The 24084-nt window shown below is 48.3% G+C and overlaps 1 protein-coding gene across 1 annotated transcript in view; it reads right to left on the reverse strand.

Moving 5' to 3' along the window:
- Positions 1–9113: 9113 nt before the first annotated feature.
- Positions 9114–24084, reverse strand: part of LOC143784901 (cytochrome P450 2K4-like) — a 53956-nt gene continuing 38985 nt past the window's right edge. The window contains exons 7-9 of the mRNA XM_077273526.1: positions 11034–11221; positions 10731–10872; positions 9114–9469 (exon numbers count right to left, since the gene is read on the reverse strand). Coding sequence (XP_077129641.1) covers positions 9282–9469; positions 10731–10872; positions 11034–11221 — 518 coding nt within the window. The 3' untranslated portion in view covers positions 9114–9281. The remainder of the gene's footprint in view (positions 9470–10730; positions 10873–11033; positions 11222–24084) is intronic.

A 24084-nucleotide genomic window follows, 5' to 3' on the forward strand; every position in this document is an offset into this window, starting at 1 on the left:
TATCTTTGATGATCTGGTCAGAATAACAGAGAAATCCAAGCAGAGATGTGAATCCAACCAGGAACATTGGCAACTGGCACTAACTGAAGGATAGAGCCAGGCTAAATAGCCGAGCCCGAATAGACAATCAGTGGACGCAGCTGCTGACTGCTAAATCCAAGGAGCAGCCGTACCACTTATAACCACCGGAGGGAGCCCAAGAACAGAACTCATAATAGTGCCACTTACAGCCACCGGAGGGAGCCCAAGAGCGGAATTCACAACACCAAGAGGAGTGACGGCCCTGCTCGCAAGCTTACAATCTATGAGGAAATAGGGGAGACGCAAAGGGTAAATAGTAAAAACTTTTTGTATTGTACGGTCCGGCCATCAATATAATAAATAGTGTGTTCACATAATGCTGCATAAACCAGTCACCAGCTAGTATGTGCACAAGTACTGACACAGAGGGCTATTAGTTGCATGGTGGGTGCGTTAACAGATGCTACGAGGTTCCTGAGTTTGGTATTACCTTACCTGTGTAGTTGCTATCTGCACCATTGATAGTGCATTTGACTTGAGGCCTAGACAGGTAAGCACTTTTGCCTTTTTTTGTGGTGTTTTCTCCTGAATAGTGGTGTTTTTTTCCTCCTTTTTTCCTGCTGTTGTGGTTTTTGCTGTTAGAGTAGGACTGGCAAGTGTGAGGACCCATGACTTGGGTTGCCAGCTTACGTATTGTGGCCATAATATTAACTAATCTATTTATATAATTATCTTAAATTGTCTGTCATCTACTTCCGTCTAGACATCCTCGAATCCCACAATCCACAGCACCGAAAGTACGCCAACCACCATATTGGAATACCAAAGTGATGAGTATTCCAATATGGCACCAGCTGGTGGTACCAGGCCCTTGTGCAGTACCACCAGCGGGTCATCGCCAGACCCCTGCACTGCTGGGACTCCCCCGGCACATGGAGTGCGGGGCTGCGGAAGGAGAGAGCGTGATGGCGGGTGGAGAGCTTGGCTGCTGAGGGAGAGAGCAAGATGGCCAGTGGAGATCGGCTGTGGCTGCTGAGGGAGAATTCGGGATGGCGGGTAGAGAGCTGGGCTTTGGAGGGAGAGAGTGGAACGGCGAGTGGAGAGCGGTGCTGCGGAGGGAGAGAGCAGGATGGCAGTTAGTTACTATGCGCCCGGGCAACTCCAGGCTCTTCAGCTAGTACCTTACATATTTTGATATGGTCTTGTGCACTTTTTTTACTTTTACTTTTTGAGGTGCAGTTGGGCCCTGATAGCTTTGTAAGTTGTGGCCTCTGTTCACACGAGACGGATTATAGTTAGCACTGGGCAGCCCGCCACATGGCGTTGCTAATTTGCTATGATCCAGATGCTGTGCATACTCTGTTTGAACACTGCTGCAGATTTTTTATTTGCACTAGTGTGCCAAGCGGCCAATCCCTGATTGTAGGCTGGCTGTCTCATTTGGTATTACTGCACCTGTGTATTTGCCATGTTTACTTGGGCCCACTGCACCATTATAGTGCATTTGATTTGAGGCCTAGACAGGTAAGCACATTTGCCTACTTTTTTGTGGTGTTTTCTCCAGAATAGTGGAGGTTTTTTCCTCCTTTTTTTCCTCCTGTTGTGGTTTTTGAGGTTCTTGATTTTGAAGAAAATTTTGTATAGGCAAAACGGGGCTAGTCATATAAGTGTGGTGAGGTAACAGGCCAGTCAAAAGAGATACGTTTTTAGGCCACGCTTAAAACTGTGTGTGTTTAGAATTCATTGAATTGTTCAGTGTAGTGCAGTTAAAAGAATTGGCACAGCACCTGAAATGTCTTGGAGATGGGAGTGAGAGGTTTGGATAATTGAGGATGTTAGCCTTAGGTCATTAGCAGAACGGAAGGCACGGGTAGAATGGTAGACTTGTAACACCCCAGGGTCCTGGTTGTTACAGTGGCATTGCTTTCCTCATGGGGAGAGTGATGTCACGCTTGGCAGCGATGAAGGATTCTTCTTTATTAGGTAACCATAAGCATACAACATGTTCACACTCCAGGCCAGAAGGGGATGCTCTGATCCAGCTTGTAGGTGGCTCCCCTATATATAAATTCTGGTCTGGAGGGAAAGCTAGTTAGTTCCTGTCAGAGAACAGAGGAGAGAGCAGTCAGACAGAGAGTGTCGGAAGGACTGTAGGGCCATGCAGCCAAGTGGTGCTGCAGCTCATGGAGAAAGAGAGAATACAGAAAGAAGAACACATTGTAGTGAGCATGCAGGAGAAAAACAACTGGGGAGAATAGCTGCGACTGAGCTACCTCCTTGTAGAGTGCAGATACCGGTAGCCAGAAGACCGAGGTTGTGTCTGACTCCATGTACCAGAGCAGAAACCTTCAGGGCAGCTGCTTTCAAGTCACCTGTCCACCTTAACACATGATACACAGTAACACCTAAAGCACTAGTCATGATAGAGATCCTGTAAAAAGGCTCGAGTTACCTGTCAGAGAACAGTGAGGACTTTGTGTGAGGCCTAAGGCAGCAAAGGACTATACCACAGTGCTAATAGGAAGGCTTCTAAATTCACCAGGTAAAGGGGACTCTGAACTTGCTTCCAAGCCGGCCGTATGCTGCCTGTACCTGTGATCTGGTGCCCTGGACTGTGGCTGCCTGAAGTCTTCAGTAAATCAGGTAAAGAGACTGCAAACCTGTGTCCTCCATTTCTTACTGCACCACTCACCATCCTCATCTATACACTGGGAGCCCTGGGGACCTACTTCACCTGTGGGAAGTTATACCATCTTTACTGCCATAACATCACCCCAGTGGACCCCTTTAGGCAGCGTCGGTCCCCTCTGCCCGAATACCACAGGTGGCATCACGAACAAACTTTATTATCAAAACTCCTTTGAAGATCTAGTTCTATTACTTGGGCGCCCAGGGTTACGCACTGGGTCGCCGCCACCGTGACATCCCCTTTGAGTACTGGACCCGATACCGAGTATGATGTGCGTTCCAGACTAAGATGAGGAAAGAGTTATATGATGGTGCAGAACCGTGGAGCGTTTTGTAGGTGAGAGTGATAAGTTTATATTGAACTCTGTAGTAGGTGGGCAACCACTGCAATGACTGGCGTAGTAGGGACGGATCAGTGTAGTGGATGGAAAGAAATATGATCATGGCTGCTGTAGAAAGTTTAGTAAGAGTGGGACCGATTAGTAGAGCGTTGCTGTAGTCCAGATGAAAATGTTAACTCCTGTGTAATAAACTAAAGGGGCACATGAAATTATAATAAGGGCCTGTGCACACGATGCAGATTAAGTGCAGATTTAGTGCAGATCGGCAGCAGATTTTTCTACTGTAGAAACGCTGCAGATCTGCACTGTGATTTACAGTACAATCTGTACTGGTGCAGAAAAATCCACGCAGAAACGCTGCAAATTTCAAGGAAGTGCATGTCGCTTCTTTTGTGCAGTTCTGCAGCATTTCTGCACCCCTCCAAGATAAAAATCCGCACTGGTAAAATCTGCACAAAAACTGCACAGAAACTGCACAAAATCTGCAATAAAAACGCACAAAAACTGCATCAAATCTGCACCTGCGTTTTCTGCCAGGAGATGCAGATTTAGCGCAGAAAATTCTGCACCACATTTCCTATGTGTGCACGTAGGGCTTTTTGTTTGATTAATGGGCTAAGATAAGTATGACTAATGCTGTTTGTGTTCCTTCAAGAGTTAACCCTGCTGAGTTTTGGAGGGTATCTCATCCCTGGGCAGATAAGGAACATCTGGAGAATCTTTTCCCATCAGAATCCAGGAATCCCAGGATTGGTGGATCATCTGGAAGGAGGCCGTGGACTTTGTTACTTAGCCCCACTGATGACAAGTGACAGAACAGTGCTAAGCTGAAGTTTGAAGATCAACTGAAGTTTGAACCAGCTGATGGAGTTACTAGTGGAGCAGGAAGCTGATTAAATAGTTGCAAGAAAAATTTCTGTGTGAGATAGCCAATATAATTATCTATAAAATTATAGTAGTGTCACGTTCGAAGCAGTAGTGGATGGTGAGCTATAGAGCTTAAAAGTCAAAAGATCAAAACATTGTTACCCTTTTCCTTGTCAGTATATACTGTATATTGTGGCAGATTTATTATTATTACCATCATAAACTTAGCATGAAGCTTAGAGGCGTAGCTAGGGTTTTGGTTCGGGGTGCGAAACTTCTGAGATGGCCCCTAACCAGGTAACCCTGATTACAACTATGGTGGCACACCCTAATAGTGGATGTAGGAGAACCCAGCAGATGACCGCGCTGTTACTAATAAAAATCTTTATACAAAGACCAAGACTGATGTTAGTGACCATATACAGTGCCTACAAGTAGTATTCAACCCCCTGCAGATTTAGCAGGTTTACACATTTGGAATTAACTTGGCATTGTGACATTTGGACTGTAGATCAGCCTGGAAGTGTGAAATGCACTGCAGCAAAAAAGAATGTTATTTCTTTGTTTATTTTTTTTTTAAATTGTGAAAAGTCTTTTCAGAGAGTCATTTATTAATCAACCCCTCAACCCACCAGAATTCTGTTTGGTTCCCCTAAAGTATTAAGAAGTAGTTCAGGCACAAAGAACAATGAGCTTCACATGTTTGGATTAATTATCTCTTTTTCCAGCCTTTTCTGACTATTTAAGACCCTCCCCAAACTTGTGAACAGCACTCATACATGGTCAACATGGGAAAGACAAAGGAGCATTCCAAGGCCATCAGAGACAAGATCGTGGAGGGTCACAAGGCTGGCAAGGGGTACAAAACCCTTTCCAAGGAGTTGGGCCTACCTGTCTCCACTGTTGGGAGCATCATCCGGAAGTGGAAGGCTTATGGAACTACTGTTAGCCTTCCACAGCCTGGACAGCCTTTGAAAGTTTCCTCCCGTGCCGAGGCCAGGCTTGTCCGAAGAGTCAAGGCTAACCCAAGGACAACAAGGAAGGAGCTCCGGGAAGATCTCATGGCAGTGGGGACATTGGTTTCAGTCAATACCATAAGTAACGTACTCCACCGCAATGGTCTCCGTTCCAGACGAGCCCGTAAGGTACCTTTACTTTCAAAGCGTCATGTCAAGGCTCGTCTACAGTTTGCTCATGATCACTTGGAGGACTCTGAGACTGACTGGTTCAAGGTTCTCTGGTCTGATGAGACCAAGATCGAGATCTTTGGTGCCAACCACACACGTGACGTTTGGAGACTGGATGGCACTGCATACGACCCCAAGAATACCATCCCTACAGTCAAGCATGGTGGTGGCAGCATCATGCTGTGGGGCTGTTTCTCAGCCAAGGGGCCTGGCCATCTGGTCCGCATCCATGGGAAGATGGATAGCACGGCCTACCTGGAGATTTTGGCCAAGAACCTCCGCTCCTCCATCAAGGATCTTAAGATGGGTCATCATTTCATCTTCCAACAAGACAACGACCCAAAGCACACAGCCAAGAAAACCAAGGCCTGGTTCAAGAGGCAAAAAATCAAGGTGTTGCAGTGGCCTAGTCAGTCTCCTGACCTTAACCCAATTGAAAACTTGTGGAAGGAGCTCAAGATTAAAGTCCACATGAGACACCCAAAGAACCTAGATAACTTGGAGAAGATCTGCATGGAGGAGTGGGCCAAGATAACTCCAGAGACCTGTGCCGGCCTGATCAGGTCTTAGAAAAGACGATTATTAGCTGTAATTGCAAACAAAGGTTATTCCACAAAATATTAAACCTAGGGGTTGAATAATAATTGACCCACACTTTTATGTTTAAAATTTATAAAAATTTAACTGAGCAACAAAACTTTTTGGTTTGTAAGATTTATGCATCTGTTAATAAATCCTGCTCTTGTTTGAAGTTTGAAGGCTCTAACTTATTTGCATCTTATTAAACCTGCTAAATCTGCAGGGGGTTGAATACTACTTGTAGGCACTGTAGTGGTAGATACCAGTCCTGCAGAACATATAAGACATTACAGTAAAGTTACGGATAGTGACTTACAGTTGATGTTCTTTATGATGGAGTCATTCACTTTTCCCGTCTTTTCCATCTGGTCAAGACCAACATGACAACATCTTCAGCCAGGACTCGGCTGTAGAAATTACAACAAAGACACATTTCACTTCTCACATTTTCAGCATTTTCACGTCCCCATCTATCCCCAACCTGCACAAACTCCTTATCCTGCTGATAACACAATACTGAGTCGCTGCTGCCATATGTGTCCCTATTACTGCACCTGCTGTGTTACTGTGTGCCCTCCAGATGGTAAAACAAACCTCTAGAATATATTAATGCCCTGTGCAAGTGCCCTAGAATACAGTGCCCACATTTTGCCCCCTAGAAAGTAAAAATGCCCCTTTGACAGTCAAAATAAAAAGTGCCTCTATAACAATAAGTGCCTACTTAACATTTAGGCTGTGTGCACATGTTCCGGATTTTTTGCTATAAAAACGCGATAAAACCGCGAAAAAAACGCTCACATTAAGCATCCTATTAAAAGAATGCAATCCGCATTTTGTATGCACATGCTGCGTTTTTTTCCAGAGCGGAAATGCATTCCGGAAAAAAACGCAGCATGTTCATTAATTTGCGGAATCGCGGGGATTCCCCACACATAGGAATTCATTGATCCGCTTACTTCCCACATGGGGCTATGCCCACCATGCGGGAAGTAAGCGGATCATGTGCGGATGGCACCCAGGGTGAAGGAGAGGAGACTCTCCTCCACGGACTGGGCACCATATCACTGTTAAAAAAAAGAATTAAAATAAAAAATAGTGATATACTCACCATCTGATGGCCCCCGGAGTCTTCCCGCCTCTCAGCGGTGCACGCGGCGGCTTCCATTCCCAGGGATGCTGTGTGTGAAGAACCTGGCATGACGTAGCGGTCACGTGACCGTGACGTCATCCCAGGTCCTTCGCACACAGCATCCCTGGGAACAGAAGCCGCTGCGTGCACCGCTGAGGAGATCGGGGACCGTTGGAAGGTGAGAATAACCATTTTTTAAATTTTTTAAATTATTTTTAACATTAGATATTTTTAGTATTGATGCTGCATAGGCAGCATCAATAGTAAAAAGTTGGTCACACTTGTCAAACACTATGCTTGACGAGTGTGACCAACCTGTCAATCAGTTTTCCTAGCGATGCTACAGAACGCTTGGAAAACGCTAGCATTCAGCAAGCTAATTACGCTTGCAAAATGATAGTGTTTAGCGGGAATACACATGCCAATTCCGCATGCGATATACCCGCGGCAGGAGTTGCGGAATTGCCACGGAAATTTCCGCGGCAATTCTGCAACGTGTGCACATAGCCTTAATAATGTCCTGAGTCTCCCGCATACAGCTCCTCTCTACACAGTATGATGCTCCCCTAAACACAGTATAATGCCCCCAAACATTACACTGACCCCTTAGTAGCCCCCAAACTGTTTGATGGCTCCAACACTGTCTGATGGCCCCCACACTATACAAAGACCCCACATTAGCTCCCATAATGTATGATGTTCCCCACACTGTAATCCCCATAGTACTTCATATAGTATACTACAGTCCTCTAAGACTCTATATAGGATAATGACTTTTGGGTTTTCATTGGCTGTAAGCCATAATCGTCAACATTAACAGAAATAAACACTTGAAATAGATCACTCTGTTTGTAATGACTCTATATAATTTATGAGTTTCACTTTTTGTATTGAAGAACTGAAATAAATTAACTACTTTTTGATAATATTCTGATTTTGCGAAAAGCATCTGTATTTTCTGGTCTGTGTGGCAAATAATAACAGCAGCAATTAAAACCATTCCTTATACCTGGAGGCCCCTTAGAGCAATTTCCTCTGCCACTCTCTCACTGATGCCATTGGGTGTAATGGTCTTTTACAGACCTTACCTGTACAGAATATGTTCACTGATATTAGTCAAGAGAATATGTAATGGCCCTGGGTCCTGATTACACACCTGAGCCAACTCAGCTGCCTTTTATAACACCTGCAAGACCTGGGCTGGAGTGTATGGGATCGACCTTTCCCACCCAAGCTCTTCTGGTCGCTCTTAAATCCCAGACCCAAAATGCACTGCACTAAATATCCTCTCAGTAACCTGTTGTTACTGAAGCACTCTATTCCGGGACCTCATCACTGAGACCAGTCACCTCGGTGACACATACCTGCCATCCAGGACTTTATCCAGTAATGCTTCCCTATAGGGCCCTAAAATTCATATTTCCTATGACAAAAACTAAAAGGCACAAAAAGTCTGAAGAAAACAAACTGATCTTATAAAAGATAACTACCCACAGTTACAGCACATTCAAATATTTATTTGTGCTAGAAGATAGACTTAGTCAAAACATTCAGCTCAGTTCAGTGTTACTAAAACTAAAAAAAGTTTCCTTTAAATTAAAGGTACATTAGGATAATTGGAGGATTTCATTGCAAGATTTGGTCCACTAAGGTATGCAAACTGTGCATTGTGTGATTTAATAGCACAACTTACACCTAAAGATATTTGATAATGAAATTTTAAACAAGGTACAAAATTAAATACCGTATTTTCTGGTGTATAAGACAACTGGGCGTATAAGACGACCCCCAACTTTTCCATATAAAATATGGAATTTGGGATATGCCCGCTGTATAAGACGGGGGTCATCTTATATGCCCAGTCATCTTATACGGCGTGTGGTTCCCAGGGTCTGAAGGAGAGGAGACTCTCCTTCAGGCCCTGGGATCCATATTCATGCAAAAAATAAAGAATAAAAAGAAAAAATATGGATATACTCACCCCACCGAGAAGCCTGGCTGTCACCACTGCAAGCGTCTGCCTCTGTTCCTAAGAATTGCAGAGCGTGAAGGACATTCGATGACGTCGCTGTCTTGTGATTGGTCCGTGACCGCTCATGTGACCTGTCACCTGACCGCGACGTCATCGAAGGTCCTTCACGCTCTGCAATTCTTAGGAACAGAGGCAGATGCTTGCAGCGGTGACAGCCAGGCTTCTCGGAGGGGTGAGTACCGGTATATCCATATTTTTTATTTTTATTCTTTATTTTTTACATGAATACGGATCCCAGGGCCTGAAGGAGAGTTTCCTCTCCTTCAGACCCTGGGAACATCCAGGATCGCTCCCTGCACATGCCGTACCCGGCGTATAAGACGACCCCCGACTTTTGGGACAATTTTTAGGGGTTAAAAAGTCATCTTTTACGCCGGAAAATGCGGTATATTAAAATATAATCAACCCAAACATTGATCTCTACTGTTCAACATGCACTAATAGTTTGGCTTCGCACATGTCATGAATGGTGTGGGCATTAATAAGAATCCAATGCCAGGCTTGAGATTTAGATCTTCTCTGGAAACTCCTGGAGGCGGACAGAAAGTAAATGCTTGAAGAAGTCCAGTAAAAAACAGGAAAAGTTCCATCTTGGCCAAACTTTGCCCAGCACAAGCTCTTTTTCCTGTAGAAATGGGATTACCGATTTAATCATGTCATGATGAAATTATATCTTGACCATAACCATAACACAACACTCTCTCTTAAATGTTCCTGAGGCTCCTGGACAAAAGGTAGAACTCCAGGAAGCCACAAAAGCTTCATAGAACCCCCTGGAAAGCATTGTTGACTGAAGGTTTTCTGTGCATGGCTCTGGGATTCTATGTATCCAGACTTAAGGTACCGTCACAGTCAGCGACGCTGCGGCGATATAGACAACGAGCCGACCTAAACTAGATCGCTGGAGCGTCGCTGTTTAGGTCGCTGTAGAGACGTCAAACACAGCAACTCCAGAACGATGCAGGAGCGATCTAGTGACGTAACGGCGACTCACTTCTCCCTCTCGCTGGTTGTTAGCTCCATGTCAAACATTGCTGGGTCGTTGCTTTTGATGTCAAACATGATGATACACGCCGACCTGGCGACGAAATAAATTTCTGGACTTCTAGCTCTGACCAGCGATGGCACAGCGGGATCCAGATCGCTGCTGCGTGTCCAACACAACGAGATAGCTATCCAGGACGCTGCAACGTCACGGATTGTTGTCGTTCTCGTTGCAAAGTTGCTGAGTGTGACGGTACCTTAAGCCCTAGAGTTCATAGAATATTACCACAATGCTCCATCCTCCAAAAGGATGCCAATTCAGAACTGGTTCTTGAAAAGTGATGAAAACGTTGACCATGCTTCTTTTCATTGCCCCAAATACAGCCAAAACCATTTAGAAATTAAAGCTGAACTTCATAAGTACTTGAGAACATGACGAAACTGCATATGCGGACTAGTGGTTCCTACTCTTCTAAGTGTATACATACTTGCAAGTGGAATTTAAAAGAATCATAATGTCAGCGGCATAGCTTGATTGTGGGGCATAAGTCTTGCTGCTGACTTTAAGGGGGGCTCAATCCTTGGTCCAGGTATGTAGACAGAGGGATAGAGTGGCAAACTAAATTCTTGCCCCAAATGAAGCAAAACATAGTGAAGACTTCGGGAAATATACTGTAAGCTTTATTGCTGAAAAATTATAAAGTGACCATGATGTGCTGAGCATCTTAATAAGACCATACAACAGTTTTGAACTTTTTGAATTTTTTCAAACACAAAATATAGGATTTTGAAAAACACATTATTTCTTAATAAAATATAGTCATTCTGTTAGGGAGTGTTTTGTCACTTGAGTGACATGTAAAATGATTTTATTTAGCATCTTTATAGACCTTATTACTTACCTACTGAGAAAGGTATAAATGCATCATTTCGGACAAATTTCCCATTTTCATCTAAGAAATTATTGGGATTAAACTCATAGGGAGTTTTCCATTGAGTCTTGTCATAGAGAACTGATGTCAGAAATGGAATAACCTCTGTACCCTGTGAACAATAAGTCACCAAATATCATTTTTAATTATATAAATTTCCTTTCCAAAAATGTGAATTTATTGCGATGGCTGTGGACCCCATGGCAGTCCCTTTTACTAATTGTTCAAAAGAAAAAAAATCCTTGAGCATAACCACAATTTTTATAAACTCACTTTTGGGATCAGGTAACCCCGGAAATACACATCAGTTGGAGTTGAATGTGACAGGTTTAGTGGGGCAATATTTCCAAACCTTTGTATTTCATGTATTACTGCATCAGTATAAGGCATGTTCTTCCGATCTTCAACTGTTGGTAGCTGTCTTGGTTTAATATGTGTTTTAATTTCATCCTGTACCTTCTCTATAAAGTAAAAAAACCATATTCTGTTACTTTTTGTACGTGTACAGCAATGCCAATGCAATTAAAATTGCTAGATTATAAGCTTTTACTACTACTTGTACTTCTTCTACCAGGGCCAGTTTAAGCAAGGATAGGCTGACAATATATTTAGTACATTGATATGTCTACATTCTTGTTAATTCTCATCTCTCCTGATCTTTTTCTGACTGTTGTAACTATGTACGTTTACTAAGAGTATATTAGTATATACCAATAAGATTATTATGACTGAAGCAATTAATTATATACAATAGTTTAAAAAATAACAAAGGTAATCTAAATAAGTAAATTGTCTAAAATAAATAAAATTTTAATTGAATGTACTTAATAACTACTCACGTCCATTCATTATGAAAAACATGAAATTCTTAATGGAGTACACTTATGTTAAGTTTATTTTTCTAATGGTTTTATTTTTCCAGAATTTGGAATGAAATGAGAACTTGTACCACAGTTAGTAAAAAGTTTCAATCAGGTGATGGAGCCAACAGAATATTTAAGTCTCTGAACAGTCTTTAGGGTACGGTTATGTAAATCATCTGTCCAGAGTAAGAAATCTTCAAAAAACAAAAGCACCTAGAGTGTAGCGCTAATGCCTGCATCCCCGCATGGATCTCCTTCCCCCTCTATGCAGCTCAAGAGATAATTACCGCCCCGGCCATGCGATGTTGTATTTGGCAAGGCATGCACCCTGCTTCCTGCTATCTGTGCATGCTTTATCGGTGACGGGCCTAGAGTGCATGCTGCTCTGTTCTTAAATGGTCAGCGCATAGCTCAAAAGATACCAACAACCAATGGCTAAGAGGCATCCTGTATATAAGACACTCTACTAGTGTTGAGCATTCCGATACCGCAAGTATCGGGTATCGGCCGATACTTGCGGTATCGGAATTCCGATACCGGGATTCCGATACTTGCCGCGTATCGGATACCGGAATCGGAAGTTCCAAGATTCAAAATGCAGAAATTCAGCCAATGAGAATGATTCCAAGTGTGGGCACATCCTGTTTAGCATGGAGGGCATGAAACTACTGGCAAGGCTGTGATTGGCTGCTGAAATGATGTCATGATGCAGTTTAAAAGTCGCTGGCGCCATTTTGCGATCACTCTGCTGTGAATTCAGTTAGTGACAGGACGCTGTTTGCTGACTGAGGGACAGTTTAGAGATAGCAATTTGCTTCTTTGTGCTTTCCAAAGGCTAATTTAGCAACCGCTGTGTTCACCTACTATTCACCTTGCTTTTGCCTTGTAGCGCTGTTTTCACAGCGATCTGCAAGGTCTGTGTGTGTGTGTGTGTGAGTGCAGCCCACTCTCTAGTCTGAGTGCAGCCACATAGGCCATCCATAGCTGGTTGTATTCAGTTCAGGGAGGGTGGTTCATTGCCTCATACTGTTCTTTTTTTTTTTTTTTTCCAAGTAGTGTAGTCTGCTGCTAATTTATTAAAAAAAATCCTATTAGTGTCTTTCCACCCGTCTCCAGCTAATTTGTGGAAAAACACTACATAGGATAACGTAGAGGAGGGTTTTTGGGCCTTGCAGCGCCGTTTACGGCTGTCTGCACGGTCTCCGTGTGACTGCAGCTCGCCCTGTAGTCTGTGAGCAGCCATAACCTGGTTGTCTCCAGCTCAGGGTTGTTCACTGCGTCATACCGCCAAATCAATTTTCATTTAGTTTTAAGTAGTGCAGGCTGCTGCACATTTTTTCCAAAAATTCCTATTAGTGTCTTTCCACCCGTCTCCAGCTAATTTGTGGAAAAACACTACATAGGATAACGTAGAGGAGGGTTTTTGGGCCTTGCAGCGCCGTTTACGGCTGTCTGCACGGTCTCCGTGTGACTGCAGCTCGCCCTGTAGTCTGTGAGCAGCCATAGCCTGGTTGTCTCCAGCTCAGGGTTGTTCACTGCGTCATACCGCCAAATCAATTTTCATTTAGTTTTAAGTAGTGCAGGCTGCTGCACATTTTTTCAAAAAAATCCTATTAGTGTCTTTCCACCCGTCTCCAGCTAACTTGTGGAAAAACACTACATAGGATAACGTAGAGGAGGGTTTTTGGGCCTTGCAGCGCCGTTTACGTCTGTCTGCACGGTCTCCGTGTGACTGCAGCTCTATCCGTTGTCAGTTCAGCCCCCCAAAAATAAATAAATAATAAAGTTCACCAAACACACCAGTTACACCACTTTACATTTGTGTAGGCCACATTAGCTCATATTAAAGTCTAGTCCACACTTTAGAAAATTAGTGTTTCTTATACCTGTTAGGAGGAGTTGCTCAGGAATAAGCACACAAAGCCGTTAGTACTTTTCTGCTTATCTTTATCAGTCAACCAAGATGAAGAAGGCAGTGAGTAAGGCACGTGGGCGTGGGCGTGGGTGCAGAGCAGGGAGGGGACGTGGGGATTCTGTGCCTGCTGCGGGCACCGGTGACTCATCAGCACCCACTTTCACCAGGCAACAGTCGTTCATGCGCAGCTTTGTGTCAGAGCGCCGTACACCGCTGCTGCGTGAAGACCAAATTGAAGCCGTTGTCGGATGGATGGCAGCTAATGCATCAACTTCAATTAGTGCCACATCCTCTCAGACACAGAGCACTGGAGAGCAGCCATCTGTCTCTTCACCACCTGCCAAATTGCCCAGGCAGACAGAGAGCCCAGGACAGGAGCCGTCTCTACTTCTGTTCTCTGAATCTCTTGGCTTGGAAACAGGGGGCCAGCCAAGCAGCATTGGAGAAATGGAAGAAGAGGCAGGGTGCAGTGATGCCCAACAGCTTTTTCTCTCTTCCTCTGAAGAGGCGGGTGGGCCAGTGGCTCCGGTCACCACATCGCAGGCCGCATCAGCTGATGATGACACTCAGGTGCCACTTACTGGTGCGTGCTCTGCTGCTGAGACTACCCAGGAGGAGCAGTTGGGGGCAGAGGGTAGTGTAGATGATGAGGTCCTTGACCCATCTTGGCGTGAGGGACAGGAAGGTGGTGGGAGCAGCTCTGAGGAAGAGATTCCCCGTACGGCCCAAAGAGGGAGAGGGAGGGGGAAGACTGCGGATCCTGCAGCCTCCGCTTTGGCACCCGTTAGGAGCATGTCTCTTCCAAAAGCCAAAAAGGGCGCTCCCAAGACTTGCAGTGCCTGGTCCTTTTTTGACACAGTTGCAGATGACATTTGCTATGTCAGATGCAAGGTGTGTCATCAAAAAGTCAAAAGAGGTCGAAATGTCAGCAACCTCAATACCTCCAACATGTGGAAACATGTGCGCAACAGGCACCCGGCGGAGTTAGAAAAACACACTGAAGAGCTAGGCCAACCAACAGCGGCAGCTACCACCTCTTCAGCTCGTGTTGCCTCTTCCTCTAGCTCACACGCAGCTGGTTCGGCTTCCTCCCAGGATCGCCGTGGAAGAACCTCTGGCCCTGTTGTCCACAGACCCGCTGTAATTCCACCCGCAGCACCACTTTCCCAGTCATCCACACACTCCCAGCCCAGTCTACAGCCATCGGTAGTACAGGCATGGGAGAAAAGGCGGCCTTTCTCGTCAAACCACCCACGAGCACAGGCTCTGACTGCAGGCATTGCCAAACTTCTGTCACTGGAAATGCTGTCATTCAGGCTGGTGGAGACTGACAGCTTCCGTGACTTGATGTCATTGGCAGTCCCACAGTACAATGTGCCTAGCCGCTTTTACTTCAGCAGGCAAGCCGTCCCTGCCCTGCACAAGCATGTGGAGGGACACATAAAACACGCGCTACTGAACGCCATCAGTAGCAAGGTCCACCTCACCACCGATGCGTGGACCAGTCAACATGGACAGGGGCGATACCTTTCCCTCACTGCCCATTGGGTTAATGTCGTTGAGCCGGGTACAGACCGTGCGAGTGGCGCAGGACGTGTCCTGCCCACTCCAAGGATTGCAGGAATCCATTCTGTACGCATTGACTCCTCCTCTTACACCAGTTCCTCAGAATCATCGCTGCAGGAGCCGTCACAGTCCACCTCCACATGGACCCGTGATGAACGTGTACCTGTTACGACCGACATGAGCACAGCCGTGGCCAAACGTCAACAGGCCGTCTTGAAATTAATTTTTTTGGGGAATCGTAGCCACACAGCGCAGGAGCTCTGGAATGCCATCAAGCAGGAGAGCGATGTGTGGTTTGTGCCAGCGAATCTCCAGCCAGGCATGGTAGTGTGTGATAATGGCCGAAATCTGGTGGCAGCTCTGGGCCTCGGCAACCTCACTCACATCCCATGTCTGGCACATGTGCTCAATTTGGTCGTGCAGAGCTTTTTGAGGGACTATCCGGATCTTGATGCACTGCTGCACAAGGTCCGCCTAGAGTGTGCTCACTTGCGGCGTTCCAGCACGGCAAAAGCGCGCATTGCGGCTCTGCAGCGCCGACACCGCCTGCCGGAACATCGCATCATATGTGACCTACCTACCAGGTGGAATTCCACGTTACATATGTTGGAGCGGTTGTGTGAGCAGCAGCAAGCTGTAATGGAGTACCAGCTGCTTCAGGCGTAAAGAAGTCGCACTCAGCGCCGTACAGACTTCACAACCACAGAGTGGGCCACTATGAATGACGTCTGCCAGGTTTTGCGTCCCTTTGATTATTCCACGCGGATGGCGAGTGCAGATGATGCACTAGTCAGCATGACTGTCCCCCTTATCTGCCTGCTTGAAAAATCACTGCAAGCGCTAAGGGATGATGTTGTGGAAGAGGTGGAGGATGAGGATTCACCATTTCCATCATCTTCTGGACAGTCAGCGCCACGTGGTTCCTCACAAACGCGTAGGCAGGGGACAGTTTGTGAGGAGGATGAGGAGGAGTCAATGGAGGAGGAAGACATCCGTCCAGAGGAGGGAGTTACCGAATTGTCCAGTACTCAGTGTGTACAGCGAGGGTGGGGTGATGACGAGCGGGCAGATATCACGCCTCCAGCAGGGGACAGCGTTTCTTGGGCAGTTGGCAGTCTGCAGCACATGGTGGATTACATGCTGCAGTGCCTGAGAAACGACCGCCGCATCGCCCACATTCTCAACATGTCTGATTATTGGGTGTTCACCCTCCTCGATCCTCGCTACTGGGACAACGTAGAAAGCCTCATCACACCGTTGAACCGGGAGCGAAAAATGCGGGAGTACCAAGACACACTGGTCAATTCCATCATCTTCTCCATTCCAACTGAGAGAAGTGCTGCTAGTGCATTCCAAAGCAGCTCAGTGCGTCCAGGCAGTGGTGGAGGCTCTGCACAAAGAGGGAGCAGAAGCAGTGCCTCTGCCCAAGGCAAGACCAGTATGGCCCAACTGTGGCACAGTTTTCTGTGCCCCCCACAAAAGTCTACACCATCACAGACGGCTCCAGTCAGCAGGAGGCAACGGTTCCGTCAGATGGTGACAGACTACATGTCTTGCCCTCTTGCTGTACTCCCAGACGGCTCTTCCCCTTTCAAGTTTTGGGTCTCAAAGCTGGATACATGGCCAGAGCTAAGCCAGTATGCATTGGAGGTGCTGTCTTGCCCTGCGGCCAGTGTATTATCGGAACGTGTCTTTAGTGCTGCAGGTGGTGTTAGTACACTAACTGACCATCGCATGCGACTATCCTCCGATAACGTTGACCGGCTTACTTTCCTGAAAATGAACAAGGCCTGGATCTCGCAGGAATTTGCCACTCCTCCTCCTGATTAAATAATTAGGTCACTGTATACGTTATCCAGGTCTCCTGTTGTGTTCATCTTTCTACCACCCGAACTTAAATTCCTGGGCTCCAACACCGCCAGTTGAGGCTCAGAAGTGCCGTCTGCACAGTCAAAACATACGACCCAGTGTTATTGGGTTTCAGTAACGTCAGCTGATCCCCAGCTGTGTAGCCGGCAATGTGTCATGCGACCGCCACGCTGACACAACAACTGAAATGTAAGGGAATCTGTCCCCCCCCCCCAAGGCGTTTGTTACTGAAAGAGCCTCCTTGTGCAGCAGTAATGCTGCACAAGGAAAAGGTAGCTATTTTGGTTTAGCTCCTTGCACACGCAGAACTTAACACTTATAAAATGTGTCCACTGATACCGTAAAACCGTCCCGGAGGTGGGACTTTCCTTCGTAATATGACGCAGCACAGCCGTCATTCCTCCCCCCCCGGCGCCGCGCCCCTGCTCCTCAGCATTGTTTGATTCCGTCCCGGAGCCTGCGCTGTTATGTTATCCCGTGGCCAGGCACACTTAGCGCTGCCCGTCTTCTGGCATCATTTGGTGTCAGGATGGCTGCGCCTGTGCGGCCGCGCTGGCCGAGAGCCCGCCTCGCAGTGTCTTCTGATTTAATCCCACTGGGGGCCTGGGATCCATGGACATGCGCAGTGCATATCTGAACCTCCACCTCTCACTCATCTCCCTATGGCTTCTTCAGACTGTTTGGTGTCAGCTGGTCCCTAATAGCATGCCACGGCCGTGACACCGCACAGTCTGAAGAAGCCGTAGGGAGGGGAGTGAGAGGCGAGGATATGCACTGCGCATGGCCACGGATCCCAGGCCCGCAGTGGGATTACATTTGACGACACTGCGAGGCGGGCTCTCGGCCAGCGCGGCCGCACAGGCGCAGCCAGCCTGACACCAAATGATGTCAGAAGATGTGCAGCGCTAAGTGTGCCTGGCCAAGGGATAACATAACAGCGCAGGCTCCGGGATGGAATCAAACTACGCTGAGGAGCCGGGGCGCGGCGCCCGGGGGGGAGGAATGACGGCTGTGCTGCGTCATATTACAAAGGAAAGTCCCACCTCCGGGACGGTTTCACGGTTTCAGGGGACACATTTTATAAGTGTTTAGTTCTGTGTTTGCAAGGAGCATGATGAAAAGAGCCACCTTTTCCTTTTGCATCTTTTGTGCTGCACAAGCTGGCTCTTTCAGCTACAAACGCCTTGGGGGGGGGGGTTAAAGGTTCCCTTTCGACTTTCTCAGGCTTCGGCCTACATTGTGTTCCTCTGCTTTTCCACCTGTCCCTGGGCTCCAACACCGCCAGTTGCCGTCCAGAAGTGCTGTACGCACAGTCAACAGTCCCTCCTCTGTTATTGGGGTTCAGTAACGTCAGCTGTTCCCCTGCTGTGTGTGTGGCAATCCCTCCTACCTCCTCCTACCTCCTCCTCCTCCACCTGTCCCTGGGCTCCAACACCGCCAGTTGCCGTCCAGAAGTGCTGTCCGCACAGTCCCAACAGTCCCTCCTCTGTTATTGGGGTTCAGTAACGTCAGCTGTTCCCCTGCTGTGTGTGTGGCAATCCCTCCTACCTCCTCCTACCTCCTCCTCCTCCACCTGTCCCTGGGCTCCAACACCGCCAGTTGTTGCCTGGTAGTGCTGTACGCACAGTCCCAACAGTCCCTCCTCTGTTATTGGGGTTCAGTAACGTCAGCTGTTCCCCTGCTGTGTGTGTGGCAATCCCTCCTACCTCCTCCTACCTCCTCCTCCTCCACCTGTCCCTGGGCTCCAACACCGCCAGTTGCCGTCCAGAAGTGCTGTACGCACAGTCAACAGTCCCTCCTCTGTTATTGGGGTTCAGTAACGTCAGCTGTTCCCCTGCTGTGTGTGTGGCAATCCCTCCTACCTCCTCCTACCTCCTCCTCCTCCACCTGTCCCTGGGCTCCAACACCGCCAGTTGCCATCCAGAAGTGCTGTCCGCACAGTCCCAACAGTCCCTCCTCTGTTATTGGGGTTCAGTAACGTCAGCTGTTCCCCTGCTGTGTGTGTGGCAATCCCTCCTACCTCCTCCTACCTCCTCCTCCTCCACCTGTCCCTGGGCTCCAACACCGCCAGTTGCCATCCAGAAGTGCTGTCCGCACAGTCCCAACAGTCCCTCCTCTGTTATTGGGGTTCAGTAACGTCAGCTGTTCCCCTGCTGTGTGTGTGGCAATCCCTCCTACCTCCTCCTACCTCCTCCTCCTCCACCTGTCCCTGGGCTCCAACACCGCCAGTTGTTGCCTGGTAGTGCTGTACGCACAGTCCCAACAGTCCCTCCTCTGTTATTGGGGTTCAGTAACGTCAGCTGTTCCCCTGCTGTGTGTGTGGCAATCCCTCCTACCTCCTCCTACCTCCTCCTCCTCCACCTGTCCCTGGGCTCCAACTCCGCCAGTTGCCGTCCAGAAGTGCTGTACGCACAGTCAACAGTCCCTCCTCTGTTATTGGGGTTCAGTAACGTCAGCTGTTCCCCTGCTGTGTGTGTGGCAATCCCTCCTACCTCCTCCTACCTCCTCCTCCTCCACCTGTCCCTGGGCTCCAACACCGCCAGTTGCCGTCCAGAAGTGCTGTCCGCACAGTCCCAACAGTCCCTCCTCTGTTATTGGGGTTCAGTAACGTCAGCTGTTCCCCTGCTGTGTGTGTGGCAATCCCTCCTACCTCCTCCTACCTCCTCCTCCTCCACCTGTCCCTGGGCTCCAACACCGCCAGTTGCCGTCCAGAAGTGCTGTCTGCACAGTCCCAACAGTCCCTCCTCTGTTATTGGGGTTCAGTAACGTCAGCTGTTCCCCTGCTGTGTGTGTGGCAATCCCTCCTACCTCCTCCTCCTCCACCTGTCCCTGGGCTCCAACACCGCCAGTTGTTGCCTGGTAGTGCTGTACGCACAGTCCCAACAGTCCCTCCTCTGTTATTGGGGTTCAGTAACGTCAGCTGTTCCCCTGCTGTGTGTGTGGCAATCCCTCCTACCTCCTCCTACCTCCTCCTCCTCCACCTGTCCCTGGGCTCCAACACCGCCAGTTGCCGTCCAGAAGTGCTGTACGCACAGTCAACAGTCCCTCCTCTGTTATTGGGGTTCAGTAACGTCAGCTGTTCCCCTGCTGTGTGTGTGGCAATCCCTCCTACCTCCTCCTACCTCCTCCTCCTCCACCTGTCCCTGGGCTCCAACACCGCCAGTTGCCGTCCAGAAGTGCTGTCCGCACAGTCCCAACAGTCCCTCCTCTGTTATTGGGGTTCAGTAACGTCAGCTGTTCCCCTGCTGTGTGTGTGGCAATCCCTCCTACCTCCTCCTACCTCCTCCTCCTCCACCTGTCCCTGGGCTCCAACACCGCCAGTTGTTGCCTGGTAGTGCTGTACGCACAGTCCCAACAATCCCTCCTCTGTTATTGGGGTTCAGTAACGTCAGCTGTTCCCCAATGGCTAAGAGGCATCCTGTATATAAGACACTCTACTAGTGTTGAGCATTCCGATACCGCAAGTATCGGCCGATACTTGCGGTATCGGAATTCCGATACCGGGATTCCGATACTTGCCGCGTATCGGATACCGGAATCGGAAGTTCCAAGATTCAAAATGCAGAAATTCAGCCAATGAGAATGATTCCAAGTGTGGGCACATCCTGTTTAGCATGGAGGGTATGAAACTACTGGCAAGGCTGTGATTGGCTGCTGAAATGATGTCATGATGCAGTTTAAAAGTCGCTGGCGCCATTTTGCGATCACTCTGCTGTGAATTCAGTTAGTGACAGGACGCTGTTTGCTGACTGAGGGACAGTTTAGAGATAGCGATTTGCTTCTTTGTGCTTTCCAAAGGCTAATTTAGCAACCGCTGTGTTCACCTACTATTCACCTTGCTTTTGCCTTGTAGCGCTGTTTTCACAGCGATCTGCAAGGTCTGTGTGTGTGTGTGTGTGAGTGCAGCCCACTCTCTAGTCTGAGTGCAGCCACATAGGCCATCCATAGCTGGTTGTATTCAGTTCAGGGAGGGTGGTTCATTGCCTCATACTGTTCTTTTTTTTTTCCAAGTAGTGTAGTCTGCTGCTAATTTATTAAAAAAAATCCTATTAGTGTCTTTCCACCCGTCTCCAGCTAATTTGTGGAAAAACACTACATAGGATAACGTAGAGGAGGGTTTTTGGGCCTTGCAGCGCCGTTTACGGCTGTCTGCACGGTCTCCGTGTGACTGCAGCTCGCCCTGTAGTCTGTGAGCAGCCATAGCCTGGTTGTCTCCAGCTCAGGGTTGTTCACTGCGTCATACCACCAAATCAATTTTCATTTAGTTTTAAGTAGTGCAGGCTGCTGCACATTTTTTCCAAAAATTCCTATTAGTGTCTTTCCACCCGTCTCCAGCTAATTTGTGGAAAAACACTACATAGGATAACGTAGAGGAGGGTTTTTGGGCCTTGCAGCGCCGTTTACGGCTGTCTGCACGGTCTCCGTGTGACTGCAGCTCGCCCTGTAGTCTGTGAGCAGCCATAGCCTGGTTGTCTCCAGCTCAGGGTTGTTCACTGCGTCATACCGCCAAATCAATTTTCATTTAGTTTTAAGTAGTGCAGGCTGCTGCACATTTTTTCAAAAAAATCCTATTAGTGTCTTTCCACCCGTCTCCAGCTAACTTGTGGAAAAACACTACATAGGATAACGTAGAGGAGGGTTTTTGGGCCTTGCAGCGCCGTTTACGTCTGTCTGCACGGTCTCCGTGTGACTGCAGCTCTATCCGTTGTCAGTTCAGCCCCCCAAAAATAAATAAATAATAAAGTTCACCAAACACACCAGTTACACCACTTTACATTTGTGTAGGCCACATTAGCTCATATTAAAGTCTAGTCCACACTTTAGAAAATTAGTGTTTCTTATACCTGTTAGGAGGAGTTGCTCAGGAATAAGCACACAAAGCCGTTAGTACTTTTCTGCTTATCTTTATCAGTCAACCAAGATGAAGAAGGCAGTGAGTAAGGCACGTGGGCGTGGGCGTGGGTGCGGAGCAGGGAGGGGACGTGGGGATTCTGTGCCTGCTGCGGGCACCGGTGACTCATCAGCACCCACTTTCACCAGGCAACAGTCGTTCATGCGCAGCTTTGTGTCAGAGCGCCGTACACCGCTGCTGCATGAAGACCAAATTGAAGCCGTTGTCGGATGGATGGCAGCTAATGCATCAACTTCAATTAGTGCCACATCCTCTCAGACACAGAGCACTGGAGAGCAGCCATCTGTCTCTTCACCACCTGCCAAATTGCCCAGGCAGACAGAGAGCCCAGGACAGGAGCCGTCTCTACTTCTGTTCTCTGAATCTCTTGGCTTGGAAACAGGGGGCCAGCCAAGCAGCATTGGAGAAATGGAAGAAGAGGCAGGGTGCAGTGATGCCCAACAGCTTTTTCTCTCTTCCTCTGAAGAGGCGGGTGGGCCAGTGGCTCCGGTCACCACATCGCAGGCCGCATCAGCTGATGATGACACTCAGGTGCCACTTACTGGTGCGTGCTCTGCTGCTGAGACTACCCAGGAGGAGCAGTTGGGGGCAGAGGGTAGTGTAGATGATGAGGTCCTTGACCCATCTTGGCGTGAGGGACAGGAAGGTGGTGGGAGCAGCTCTGAGGAAGAGATTCCCCGTACGGCCCAAAGAGGGAGAGGGAGGGGGAAGACTGCGGATCCTGCAGCCTCCGCTTTGGCACCCGTTAGGAGCATGTCTCTTCCAAAAGCCAAAAAGGGCGCTCCCAAGACTTGCAGTGCCTGGTCCTTTTTTGACACAGTTGCAGATGACATTTGCTATGTCAGATGCAAGGTGTGTCATCAAAAAGTCAAAAGAGGTCGAAATGTCAGCAACCTCAATACCTCCAACATGTGGAAACATGTGCGCAACAGGCACCCGGCGGAGTTAGAAAAACACACTGAAGAGCTAGGCCAACCAACAGCGGCAGCTACCACCTCTTCAGCTCGTGTTGCCTCTTCCTCTAGCTCACACGCAGCTGGTTCGGCTTCCTCCCAGGATCGCCGTGGAAGAACCTCTGGCCCTGTTGTCCACAGACCCGCTGTAATTCCACCCGCAGCACCACTTTCCCAGTCATCCACACACTCCCAGCCCAGTCTACAGCCATCGGTAGTACAGGCATGGGAGAAAAGGCGGCCTTTCTCGTCAAACCACCCACGAGCACAGGCTCTGACTGCAGGCATTGCCAAACTTCTGTCACTGGAAATGCTGTCATTCAGGCTGGTGGAGACTGACAGCTTCCGTGACTTGATGTCATTGGCAGTCCCACAGTACAATGTGCCTAGCCGCTTTTACTTCAGCAGGCAAGCCGTCCCTGCCCTGCACAAGCATGTGGAGGGACACATAAAACACGCGCTACTGAACGCCGTCAGTAGCAAGGTCCACCTCACCACCGATGCGTGGACCAGTCAACATGGACAGGGGCGATACCTTTCCCTCACTGCCCATTGGGTTAATGTCGTTGAGCCGGGTACAGACCGTGCGAGTGGCGCAGGACGTGTCCTGCCCACTCCAAGGATTGCAGGAATCCATTCTGTACGCATTGACTCCTCCTCTTACACCAGTTCCTCAGAATCATCGCTGCAGGAGCCGTCACAGTCCACCTCCACATGGACCCGTGATGAACGTGTACCTGTTACGACCGACATGAGCACAGCCGTGGCCAAACGTCAACAGGCCGTCTTGAAATTAATTTTTTTGGGGAATCGTAGCCACACAGCGCAGGAGCTCTGGAATGCCATCAAGCAGGAGAGCGATGTGTGGTTTGTGCCAGCGAATCTCCAGCCAGGCATGGTAGTGTGTGATAATGGCCGAAATCTGGTGGCAGCTCTGGGCCTCGGCAACCTCACTCACATCCCATGTCTGGCACATGTGCTCAATTTGGTCGTGCAGAGCTTTTTGAGGGACTATCCGGATCTTGATGCACTGCTGCACAAGGTCCGCCTAGAGTGTGCTCACTTGCGGCGTTCCAGCACGGCAAAAGCGCGCATTGCGGCTCTGCAGCGCCGACACCGCCTGCCGGAACATCGCATCATATGTGACCTACCTACCAGGTGGAATTCCACGTTACATTGTTGGAGCGGTTGTGTGAGCAGCAGCAAGCTGTAATGGAGTACCAGCTGCTTCAGGCGTAAAGAAGTC

The sequence above is a fragment of the Ranitomeya variabilis genome, chromosome 7 (assembly GCF_051348905.1).
Source record: "Ranitomeya variabilis isolate aRanVar5 chromosome 7, aRanVar5.hap1, whole genome shotgun sequence".
Taxonomy (NCBI): domain Eukaryota; kingdom Metazoa; phylum Chordata; class Amphibia; order Anura; family Dendrobatidae; genus Ranitomeya; species Ranitomeya variabilis.